Source organism: Desmodus rotundus, chromosome 9 (genome assembly GCF_022682495.2).
Source record: "Desmodus rotundus isolate HL8 chromosome 9, HLdesRot8A.1, whole genome shotgun sequence".
NCBI classification, from domain to species: Eukaryota; Metazoa; Chordata; class Mammalia; order Chiroptera; family Phyllostomidae; genus Desmodus; species Desmodus rotundus.
Window position 1 is genome coordinate 97051908 of NC_071395.1, and position 13223 is coordinate 97065130.

Consider the following 13223-nt stretch of genomic DNA (forward strand, 5'->3'; position numbering starts at 1 on the left):
AGGTAACCCCAAGGGAGGCTCTGTCTGTCCCTCATTAGTAGAACTGCCTGTTTACAGGCTTGCTGAGATTTTTTTCCAATTAAAGTATAACGAATTCGCTAAGCCTTCGTCCTGCATCACCCTGCCAGTTGGGTGTTTTGGGGTAGGTAGACTGAAGTGTGAGTCCAGCAGCCTGCCCTGGGGTGAGAAGAGAAAAGAGCAGATCTGTGTGCGTCCTAGCAGCCGGCAGCAATCCCTCTGCTGTGGCCTGTTCTGGGACTGTGGGCCAAAGGAGCCTTGGAATTGCTTAGACCTGCCTCTGTGCCTTTAGCTGTCCGGGTAAAAACATCACCTCTCTGGAGGCCTGTGCTGGAGCACAAACCCACGTATTGTCTGGCCCCTGGCAGGCTGGTCTGTGGAGGGGACACTCTAAGAGCTCTATTTTAATCTTTTGGAGCTGGGCCAGGGTAGGAATTCAGCTGCCAGCACCAGGCTCCCCACCCCCATGCTCTCTCCCCAGCTCCCATACCGCTGCCCCTCCTCCTGGTTTCATTCGCTCTGACCTCCCATCATGAGAGGTGCTGGTGTTCTTTTTTTCTCCCTTTCTCTTTTTTAAACTACCAGGGCTCTTTCATTGATTTGACCTCCCAAAGTGAGGCAGACCAGGGCTCCTCAGTGGGCTACTTGGGGCTCAGAGCTGGCATGAGGCCAACCCTTGAATCCTGAGTTTTACCTCCAGATGTGTGTGCCTCTGTGCTTGTGTGGATGGGTGTTGTGTGTGTGTGTGTGTGTGTGTGTGGTGGGGGAGGACTGAGTGTGTTGGTGCATGTATGTGTGGTTTTTTGTATCTCTCTAACTTTTCTCTCCATGAGGAAAAAATGATGGGGTGGGGAAATTGAGGGGATACAAGGAAAAGGAAGGGGTGACTCAAGTCCATAAACCTCTGTTGTCTCTGCCAACAATACTCCCCCAGCCCGAGTTAGATAATTTCAGTTGTCTCCCCTCATGGATCTTCCTATGCCTCCCATGAGTCACTTGAGTTTGTTTCTCTGGGTGAGAATGAGGCTTATAGGGAGGCCCCATGGTATAATGAGCACGGGACTCCTTCAATTCTAATCTCAGCTCTCTCTGCTACTTTCTGGCTGTGTGATATCGGGCATGTGATTTTTCTTCCTTTGAGTCTCAGTTTCTCAATCTGTAAAAGGTGGATGATAGTGCTACCAACTTTCACAAAAAGTACAAAGTAGAAGATTAACTGGCTCTCAAAAGATGACCCATCATGTTAGCTCCTTTCCTGCCTACCTGTCCTTTCCTGGGAACAAGCCCAAAGGCAGCAGTGGGGCTGGGTCTCTGATCCCACTGAAGAAGTCCGCAGCTGGGAAGGAGGGGTTGTGTTCTTCCTGAAGGGGTGGGAGCGGGAGAGAGTGTGAAGCTCCCTCTCCTACCGTGAATCTCCCATCTTCTCTCACCCCCATCCTTCTGGCCTCTGCCCGTGATGTGCATTTTCCCAAACTGACTCATTACCTCGACAGGGTAGCAACTTCCAAAACAAAACTTTTTCAACCAAGGAAAATATAACTATGGGGAGGAAAACATTTCAATATCAGGGCCTCCTGGGACCCGAGGAAATGTACTGAATATTTGTCAGAGAATGATGCTGTCCTGACTTCAGGTTTTCGCTGAGGGCAGGAGGAGAACAATGCCTGGCACTTGGCTCTAGCCAAGTCAGAATGGCCCATGGGAGGTCCACACTGGTGCTTAAGTTGCCCCACACTTGGGAGAATCAAAGGTGTGCCCAACATTGTGTGTCAAAGCAGGCCCCATGGTGATATGATAAATGTCCTACATGAAGGGGGGCCTGTGCTCTCTCTCATGTCAATCTCTCATCTTCCCTTTCACCCCAGAGAAGATGCCCATTGCAGGCTTGCTGTCTGGCAAAGGGCTTGCTTGCTTCACTCCTGAATTCTGGGAAATGGCCAGTGGAGCACATTCCCCACTTGTGGTAATTATAGTGCCCCCCGGAGTAGTGCAATGCTTTGACCCATTCTGGGACAGTCCAGGGAAGGGATCCTAGGGTAGAGATTGGGCAGGATCTAAGAGAACAGCTGGTGGGAGATGCCAACACCCCCAAGTCAGGACAGCAGGGAAGGTCCAAGGGATATGCCAGATCTCATCTACTGTGATTCCACAATGGCCTGGATAGCCACGGATTGGGGAACTGAAGTAAATGGAACTGTGTTCTGAGAGAGACTGGCATCATGGTGAGGCAGAAGGAGGCAATTTTTTTTGGGGGGGGTGCAGAATATTGGGAAAGGATGCTGAACTTGGATTTGTCAGATATTTTTCTGCTTCACTCTACCTGCTGTCGACTGAACATCATCTCCTACTTCTCTTCTACCACCTACTTCCTGCAACAAGACTGATGACAGCACAAAACATCTCCACGGTCAGTACTCAACGCGAGTATTTTAGAGTCCTAGAGCTTCAAAGCCGAAAAAGATCCTGCATGTTTGATGATGTCTTTATCTGGAAGTTTAGAGAGGGAAAGTGTCTCTCTTGCCGTCTCAGAGTGCCAACCTGAGCTAGAACGTGGGCCTAATGGGAAAGTGTCTGTGCACTTTGTTGTCTTGCTTGGCTTCATATGTGGTTGTTATCTGTGGGTATAAAAATGTCTTTTGCGTGTCTGTCTATGCAGGGAGTCTGTTCAGACAGCTTCAGATGACCAATCTGGTCATTGCTTTTTTGTTCTCATAGGACCTAAGTCAATGGCACGTGGCACACTGCAAAGTCCTGTGCCCTAGACTTCACGTTACTGAGCCTCAAGCTCCTTATTTGTAAAACGGAGCTAAAAGCTCTTGCTTTGACCACAGGCTTGCTTGTCAAGCTCAGACAGGGTGGTGCTTGTGAAAGTGTTTTATAAACATATAGGAGACTGAGTTATCAACAGCCTGATGAGGAAAATGGTGTGGACAAAAGTGGCCTTATTGGGCCCTGGGACAAGACATCTGCAGATTTTCTGGACACTCAGAGGATGCAGCAGGGGCAGGTGATTTGCATATCAATCTCCATGGTACTCGACCACTGGATGTGATGTCGTGACTCTCAGATCACCCCTGGCTGTCTGGAAAAATGTCCTACAGCCTACAAAGGAGCAGGCTTCTCCCCAGGCCCTTTGCTTCCTTCTCGGGGGCTGGTCTCAGTCGAAGCATTCTGGAGATGGAGTGTGGGTGGATGGTGGAACTTTTCGCAAAGTCCCATAGGAAATACTTCGAAGTACACTGACAGGCCAAACTGAGCGCCACCTGAGCTATTTTAGAGAGCCTTCGGCTGGAAAGCATTTCGAAAGTCCTTTGAGTCCATTTCTTCATGGGGAAGGTAGGCAATTTATGGGAGTTAACCTAACTTTGAGTGACCCCTTTAATAGTTTATCACTCATTTGACAGGTATCTGTTACAGGAGCTATGACATATCTTGGGAAGATGATGGCCAAAACACCCCAGGCAGCTGCTTTGGACTTAGAGCATCTGGCCTAGTTTAGTGACTACCTGGTGCCTGGCTTCCTCTAATTCCAGTTCCTTCCGTGACCTACAGCTTAATGCAACGATTGACAGAATGCGCTTTATGACAGAGCCAGCATTATTATTATTATCGCTAATGAACAGGCTGCATTATGCAGATGTGAGAATGCTCTATCCTACCTGGGGAGAAAATACATGTTCACATCCAAGAAATCATTGCAAAGAGCTAACTTACTTGACAGATAATATTGGGCAAGAGAATTTCCTTGAGGTTTTTTTCCCCCCTGCCTGGTAGTTACCATAAATTGATAAGAAACGCCTCATTTAAACTTGCTTAATTTCCTAACATTGTTGTCATCATCATCATCATCATCATTATTAAAAAGAAAAAATTATTTCTTATTAGCATATGGAAATGCTGGTTATTACTCAGTATACCTTATCAATGGCTAAGCATTCAATAAAAGCATATTTCTTACTTAGCAGCTTGAATTTGAAAGGTCTCCTCTTCCTTTATACCCCATTCTGTCCCTCCCCTAATCCCTCCCCTGGAGGGTTCGTAGAAGAAGGGGGATATTAAAGAGCAATGTCATCTGTTTGGTTTGAAAAAGAAGGTAAACTTTTATTTAAAGACAGAGTTAGGAAAAGAAAGTAATGGTTTACTTAGAAAGATGACAATTTACACAAGGAAAACAGCACTTTTGGGCAGGACAACAAAACAGCCCTCTGAGACTGTCAGGAAAGCCGACCACAAACATGCCAATAAGGAGTTGAATTCTTGCATGTGTGTGCATTTAAAAGAATTCCGTAAAACAGCATAAGACAAATACAGGGTCGAAAGCAGCATATTTCCTGTCCTTGGGAATTTAGGGCAATCTGTGGACAGGTTCACGGGATTGAAGTAATCTCTTTGTAGTGGTCGCAAACACAGAAGAAATCTCAATTCTCAGCCAGAGGGTAGGGGTAAGGGAGGGGCTTGGTGGGTGTGGAATTAAAAGGGTAGAGAAGTAGAGATAGGGCAGCACATGCAGAAATGCACTGGAGACATTTAAACATGCAAGCTGTGGAGGAAGAGGCGAGGTTAAGATGTCCAAGCTCCTGGCTGCAACTTGGTGAGAGTGTTTGCCATTGCAGCCTGCTGCTGTATTTTCAACACTTGACAATGACCCATTAATATGCGAGAGAAATAACCCGAATGCCATTGATCTATCAAGGGCCAATTGGTCAGGCTGTTCTGATAACTGTCAAAACAATGCCCCAAATAATAACTCTTCCAAAGTATCAGAGAGAAGATTTTAAAAGTTCAGGCTGAAAAGTGTCTGTTTTATTGAGACTTGGAAAAACCATCCGGTAAGCCAAGTACTGACAATTGTGTTACCTCAATAGTTCATTATTTAATTGACATTTTCCACACTGAAGACAAAGGGCTTAGAAATTGTCCTTTAGGCAGCAAAAGATCTTACGAAGAATCAAAAATATTTTTGACTTCTTTACCCTTGAACTAGATTTCAACAACATCAGGTTAGACATAAAGTATATTAGTATTACTTAATGCTTATGAAACAAAGTCATCCCCTCTGATAGCTAAGATTTCTTCTGTCGACAATTTTTCTTTCAAATACAATGATGCGGGTAAGAAATTATCAAAAATACTTGCCATTAGAAAAATTTTCTTAATTCCTGTTAACCTCTGACCTCTTGGAGAGGCGTGCATTTTTACCAGTGTTGTTTTTGATGGAGGGTACTGGCCATTTACAATATCCTTTTAAAATTTCCAAATAGTTTGCAAAAGTACATACTACAAAATATCATTGTGTCAAGAGTGAAAGTCACATTTAACACACATACAGGATTCATCGGTACATTTACAGAGGTTTAAAGCACACAAAATTGTGCAGATAACATACCGAAATCTAAACTTTTACATACACTCAGTTGCATTCATAGCAACAAGATACAATAGATTCTGAACAAATAACCAATAATCAGCAAAATTACTATGTACACACTAGGCAGGAAACAATGAAACACTGCCTAATAGAATGTCACTTAAATTACTTTTTCTATGAAATATCCCTCTCCTACTACATACACACGCACACACACACTTCTTTAATTCTTTTTCCATCACAAGCATTACACTGATGCTTGTGACCACATACGCGGGAAATCCTCAAACATCTGGTTTGTTACAGGGCAAGAAGGAACACAGCAACTCAGAGTGACTTAACACAGTAATTCGCTAAAATTGGTTTTTCTAAATCAGCTACTGGACGGGTGGTTACTGTGAAAGCATATTCAGACTTTCATGTCATGTGCTGAAGGAAGAGGAGCAGAGATTATTAACATTTGCCACTAAGTTAAATATTGGCTTTTGTTAAAATGAAAACTGTATGTATCTGGAGAGGAAAGACCCTAAGATAATATTTAAAACAACAACAAGCCTCCTACTTTCTTTATCAAAATAGCATATTTTCACAGTCTACCTATCTGATTGTTAAATAAAACCAACTATCCTTTTGAATAACCATTTTATAAGTTCATTATTAATGGGAATAAAAGAAATCATTGAAAAAACTCTCAAATATAACTACCGTGTGCAGATGTAGTGGAAAAACCAGAGACCCGAAATATGGCAAAATCAGTGCTTCATAAACAGTCAATGGATTTTTCTAAAAATACTTTTTGCTAATGGCAAAGTTCAACACCTCAGAAAAACTCTGAATTAAGATCTTGGAATAAGTTTCCAAACTGTACAACATGGTTTCAAATACACTACCCTTGTTGTTTGTAAGGCTGCATTGAAGTTTAGCTTAACAGTCATGAGCCACGTGTTTGAACATCTTATGAGAGGCGACCTGCAAAGAAACAAGTTTTTTCCTTGTTCACCTTGCTACCTGTGAAGAGGTACCATTGCTTTCCAAATAGCTCCTTTAAAATTTTCCTTAAAGGTATGAGCAGGAAAAAAGTTCAGGTTTGCTTTATTGAATCATCTGAAAAAATATTTAGACTTTATAAAGTGAAAATGTAGCACTTTCAATTCTCTGAGAATGTTCTCTTGTTAACCTATAACTACCCTCTCTAATGGGTATGTTATAGTCCAATAAACAACTATTCCAAGGGATGCATACTCCCTGCTGTAGCTCTGCTGCACACAAAGTTGAGAAAGCTGTAGAATAATAGCATCATCTTTCTAACAAGTATCAATGTTAAGAAGCCAGTGAATTCGGTATGCTGTTGACATAACTAGGGAAATTAAACGCACTGCAGACCCCTTCATATCTTGAGTTGATAGTTCTCCAAAAGACAGTGAGTAGATCTTGGGTGGAGTTTGAAGAACAAGAGAAGGCCAAGGAGTTTGGATGTTCCGGTGTGCCTCCTTGTCTAAAATTGTCTTCGAGTGTAGAGCTCAGCGCTCACCGGGGCGCAGTTTGTGTGGCAGGATAACAATGAATGAGAGGCCAGTCTTCTTTTCCACTTGTCTGGCACGATCTCCTGGCAAGCACGGGGTAGGTGTTTGCCAGGTGGCTCCCGGACAAGGTCTTTTTAGGGGAGTACAACAAGGCTTCAGTCATTGCTTTTCATAAAGTGCTTTGGGATCCTTTAGGAATGGGGGCTGGAGGAATATTATTACTAATTGGCTTCGACTTTCAAACCAAGTGGAACCATTTTCTCCAGGGTAATTATTGCTTTGAGCATCAGTGAATGTTCTTACAATGAAAGGGGTCTCATCTTTAAGTACCCACTTTTTAAAATACTCATTCCCCAGAGTGAACGTTTTTAATTACTGTCTCCCAGATAGCCTCACCAATTAAGAGGATGTGACAGCCCTTTAAATGGTTGCAAGCATATCCATTGAAGACTTGCATTTTCCAGGCTGTCCTCCTTATGAATGGACAGCAAGAGTGAAATCAAAGCTGTCTGGCCCAACATGTGCTACACTGGCCTGGCTGAGGACACAGCCTCCCTGCCTCTTCTGAGACATTGGTGAGAAGATGTATAATGATGATGGTGGCACCCATATTGGATTGTGAGCTCCTGGTGGCCTGGCAACGCGTTTTGTACTTGATTCTTTTGTTCTCCAGGGGACTTAGAATAGAGACAGATGTACACGCAAGGGTCTCAGTCAATGATTTTTGAGGTTTTTAACAAATGATGAGAGCTGGCTAATAAAGATGAGGACTAAGCATTTTAGAAAAACCATGGCAAAGAAGACCTGGGGTAGAAAAGTTTCCTTCAGTGGCTCCCAGGTTCAACTTAAAAAGAATGAAAGACAAATGCCCATCATATCACAGATCAAACTAATAAGACAAAACAAAACAAACACACGCACAGGTCCTCATACATTGAAAAGTTTCCATAATGAGAAGACTGGCCAAATGAATAAAGGACTGTGAATTAGAGAGCACAATTTTTGCTCACAAGAATGATTTAATTTAAAATAGGTTCACAAAATGTAGTGAAGTGGAGGTATGGGTGTAGGGAACCTGCCTGAATAGACAGTTAACTACTGAAGATATGACATCCACTTTTACATAGGAATAGTGCTAGGAAAATGCATTTTCAAGTTGATTAAGTATGCCCATTGAAACCTAATGTGCATTATTCACTTCATGGGTATGCAGTTCTTTTCCTCATAGAAGGTGAAGAAATAACCCCGTGTCCTCAGTATAAATTAGTGGGTTTGGTTTTAATGCAGTTTTACTTCATGAGTCATTATTTGGTCCAGTGTGCCAGAGCTCGCTGACCAAATGAGGGGCCCAAGGGTGGGTCAGTCTCTGCTTCTGCTGCCTGTCAAATGCCTTCCATCTAATTCACAGTCACAAACTTTCTTCCATGCCACCAGAAAGGTCATGATCGGAGAATCATTTGGTTTATTATTTCTTGACAATTCCAGCATCTCATCTCATGCTTATTCAACATATATAACCTGCCTTATAATTAGGAATAATTAGGCGCTGACTGCAGATGACTGTCATTTTTGTTATTAAGGAGGAGTCATATGGTATGTAATCTTAAATGACATTTCTCCCAAATTTGCTTTATAATTAATGAGCTTAGATGTTTATTATTTGAAATTTGAATTTCCTGGCAACAGGGAGCACAGTGATATTGGAAATCTGTTAGGGAAATGTTAAGCAAAAGAGTTGCATTTGGAATTAGAAGTAGATGATCTGAAAACTAGAGAAGTTACCTACAGACGAGAGTTGACGAGGTGCGTGTCAATTCCCAACAGGAGAGCCTGCTATAAAACACTGGTTCTGGGTTCGCCTCTAACTCTGAGGCTAAACTAGCTCTTTGACCTTGAGCAAGTCACTTGACCACCCTGGGCCTTAATTGCATCATCTGTAAACACGAGGACTTAGATTAACTTTATGGTCCCTACTAGCTCTAACACTCCACACACATAGAATTCACTCAGAAAGAAGAAAACGGCCTTCTAAAATCCTCCCAGGCAGGCGTGGAAAAGGAGCTGCAGTGACTCTGATCCGATTCTTCGGGAGGTTCATTGAGTATAAAATCTCTTAAAAAAATAAAGACTGAGCTCTGGACTTTAGTTTTCTAATGACCATAGGCCATGAGCCAAATCTGTACCTTTTCACCAGGGTAATTATTTATGTTTAAATCAAATGTTTTGAAAATGGAAGGGATCGGAATAACATTGTGAACAGGGGACTTTGTATGAACTCCCATGAGGACGGAGGGTAGAGCTGTGAGGATAGGAGTAGAACCATAAAGAGCAATATTTAACCAAAACGCCTATGAAGCAGAAAAGGACCATTTAGAATATCAGTGAACTGAATGGGCTTTGGCTCCAGTACATGAAGGAAGGCTCCTGCCTTTTTGAATATGCAGTGTGATTTCTCTTTGACTTGGGTTTCTCCTTTGTGAGAAAGGCAGGTGGGAGGCAATGAGACCAAAGCAGGATTTGCAGGTGTCTTGGAGCACAACCTTGGGACCCCTGGCAGGGACTTCTAAGGAAAGGTTTTCTTTGAGGTTAATGGGCCAGCTGATTTGGGGGTAAAATCCACTGCCTTTGGAAGGGATGGACCAAAAAGGAGAAGGCAGCAACCAAGCTCTGGACAATCTGACCTGTGACCTGTGATGTGATGTGGGGGTGAGTAGATGTGTCTGGGGTGACTGTAAGGACTCCATCACTGCCATGTCTGGAGGGCACTTTTTTGTTCAATGACAATTCTGTTGCCTAAGAAATCTGGAGCAGATCCATTATTATTTTCAGAGACACAGCCCCCATGGACTTATTTTAGGACTGTAAAGTAAACACATTCTGCTCATGTCTGTCTCCCTCCCCTTGTCTTATCTGTAATCCAGGCTTTCACAGAACCCTCTCCTTGCACCCTGGCATAATACACACCCCTTTTTGATGCTTGAATGGGAGTTGAGTGTGCAGGAAGGGCCGCTTCCTGCCCTATTGTATCTTTGCAAGTCAGAGCTAGAAGAGAAGCATCCTCTACTTTTGTTTCTGGTGGTTTCATCATCAAGTGAAGAAAAGGCCTGTCCAAGGCCTCCTTAATAAGATCGGTGCTGATGGACAAATTGGAATTGGTGAGCCACTGAGAACCCTGCACTTTGGAACAACTTGATTTCACTGAGGGGAACCTGGGACAAGTCCACTTCACCTTGTGCCCTAGAGCTACAACCTGGGCTTCTTTTCCCCAAACTCTTCCAAAAGTTTAGCATGGAGAGAAAAACAATGCTAATCATATTTTCATCTATAGAACGTCTCCTATCAATGCAAAATCCATCAAAGAGCCCTAAACCCAGGGGTCACATTACAAAGTCAGCTGCAGAACTGAGGGTGGCTCTTTGGGCTGCTACATGGGTCACAGGTGCCACTAACAGGGAGACATGTTCCAACTGTTATGTCCAGGACTCTAGGTTGACACAAATGCCCCTCTGTGCCTTCTGTAGGCTGAACTGGGAATGACACTGGCAACTCTTGCCTCTACCCCAACTCTACTCTTAAAAAACAGAGAGCCTTGAACCTGGAACCTGTGGATTTTTTTAACATTCAAACTATTTGAAAACGGGTGGGGACATGGTGGGGGAAGGCTGGGTAATAGAAAGTGCAGGGTCTTGCAGTGGAACGACAGCCAGCCGATCGTGTCTCCCTAAAGCATGCTGCTGAGTATTTCTGACACCGGAGACGCGGTGGGGGCCTCCGGGCTCATCTCTGGGCGGGTGGGGCTGGGCAGGCCAGAGGGACCTCCAGGCGGTGGGCTCAGGCTGGCCCAGGGCTTTGTGTCCCCCAGGGACTCGCGGTAAGGCTCCACGTAGATGCGGCGGACAGCGGGCCTCGGGTCCTGGAGGATACTCTTCCCCCCCTCTGGGAGGCTCACAGCGTGGGTCAGAGCCAGGCTGCGGGGCCCGTCGGGGGCAGATCCCAGCCGCTGTGCCTCCCCGGGGTGCTGGGCCAGGTCGCAGGCCCTGGACAGGTGCTGTGTGTACACGCCCTCGGACAGCGATAGGGACTGCGTCTCGCTGTACATGCGCAGCCAGCGGTGGTGGCGGCTGAAGCCGACGTAGTGCTGGTGCTTGGGCGGCTTCCGCTTTCCCAGGAAGCCCAGCGGCGCGCGCGCGCCCGGCGCCATCTTGGCGTGGTTCTTGGGCGCGAGGCCCGTGAGCGTCAGGCTGTGGAGGAAGTCGGCGCAGGTGTGGTCTGGGTCCGGCCCGGGCACCTGGCCCTGGGCGTCCTGGCCAGGCCCCAGGGGAGACTTCATGTCGTGCACCTGCAGGACGTCGGGCGCGCTGCCGCTGAGGCCGCTGAGAGACTGCTGGGCGATGTCGTGCGAGGACAGGTAGACCAGGTCCAGGTCTCGGGGGCTCAGGGCGTCGCTGGAGTCGTAGTCACTGTCGGTGGGGAGGAAGACTTCCGAGCAGCCTTCTTCATCAGAGCAGGGCTGTGAATCTGCAAAGGCGGACATTGGGTTAGGAGAAAGAAGAACTCTTAGCTGAGGGTGCTTCGTGGGCGTAGAATCCACGTAGCTGAGCACACCCCCAACCTTCACCCCCGACCCCGCGCCTGGATGGACCCTGTGCTTCGTTAAGTGGTTTGTTCACACCTTTGAGCCTGTGAATACATTTTGAACGAGGGGTCCCACATTTCCGTTTTGCATAGGGCTCTCTCTGGAAGATGTGTAGTGGGCCTTGTTCTTAGCTAAAGGGGAAGAGGGGAGAGGGACTCTGCCAGGGCCACTGGGCCAGTGGCGGGGGGAGAACGTGTCCTCATTCCCCGCGTACGAGTTTATTCCTCCCTGGGCACGTGTGGAGAGGATGCAACCGGAGACAAAACTGGATGTTACTCGCTTATCATTCCCTGGTCTTCAGATACGGTGTTTGCATTTGATACAGTAGCAGGGGTTTGGAAGGGGGAAGGAAGCAGAGGAGGCGCTATGGTGGCTGAAGTCAGGGGCACCTGGTTTCATTTGAAACCTAGGCATCCTCCACTTCACTTGCTCTGTGATCTTGGGAAAGTTACTTAGCTTCTCTGAGCTTTCGTTTTCTTACCTGTGACATGAGGATGGTAATAGAACTTACTAAGGGTGACCGTAAAACAAATCGATTATGTGTATAAACCCCACGTTGTCAGGAGCTTAAAAAAAATAAGGCCGAAGAAGAAACAAAAGACAGGAGTAAAATCAGAGGCAAAAACAAACCTCTTAAGTGTATTCTATAATGACTGTAAGTGAACTACAAGTTTAGTTCTGTAGACATTTGTGATTTAATATACTAGTTATTTATATACTTTCCTCCATTTAGGTTGAATGTTTCTGTGGGGCAAGGACTGTCTTAAAATCCTTTGAATTTCCCACAGAACTCAGCCCATAGTAGGAACTTGATAAATATATACTAATTTTGAAAACATGGCAAGTGCCCTTAAAAAGTAGAACTCGCTCATCTACAAATCTGAGACAATCCCAATAAAAAAGTTTCCATAAAATTAAAAAATAGAATTTAGTCAATTGATTTTTTAAATTCACGTGGAGGAGAAAATTTATGAGAACAGCCAAACTTTTCTTTTCTTTTTTTTTTTTTAGACACAACAGGGAGGGGCCTGAATTACCAGATATCAGAACATACTATAGAGCCTTGTTAATTAAAACTTTGTACTGTTGGTGTATAAAGGGACAGGTGTATCTGTGGAATAGAAAAATAAAGTCCAGAAACAGTCTTAATTCTGTGTGATTATTTAAAATATGGTAAAATATGGTAAAACATTTCAAAGTAGGGGGCTGGATAGGTTATTCAGTACATAGTGTTAGGAAAATAGTTTATCCCTTTAGTGAAAATAATTAGAGAAAGTCCTACCTCGTACTGTGTATCAAAACAAATTTCATGTAGTTTATGTACTTGTATAACAAGCAAGCCCTACAAGTATTGGAAGACACTATATTTATAATTTTGCGGTGGGAAGGTCTTTCTAAGCAAGACATACCCCAGAAGTCAGAAAAGAAGTGATTGCTAAATTTGATTACATTGAAGCTTAATACTTTGTAGAACAGTTGATACCACAAACAAAAAAAGATAAGTGATTGATTGGAAGAAAATAGTAATAGTGTGCATAATAAAAGATTAATGTCCAGAACATATAAAAATTCCTATAAATCAGTAAGAAGACAGTTCAAATGGGCAAAAAATAACACACTTCAAAGAATAATTGATACAAGTGGCCAATAAACCTGCAGATGTTCAACCTAGATAGAC

At 44.3% G+C, this 13223-nt stretch overlaps 1 protein-coding gene across 1 annotated transcript in view; it reads right to left on the bottom strand.

Annotated features, from left to right (window-relative positions):
- Positions 1-10630: 10630 nt before the first annotated feature.
- Positions 10631-13223, bottom strand: part of ANKFN1 (ankyrin repeat and fibronectin type III domain containing 1) — a 297585-nt gene continuing 294992 nt past the window's right edge. Inside the window, exon 20 of the mRNA XM_024573255.3 lies at positions 10631-11427. Within this exon, the coding sequence (XP_024429023.2) occupies positions 10631-11427 (797 nt within the window). The remainder of the gene's footprint in view (positions 11428-13223) is intronic.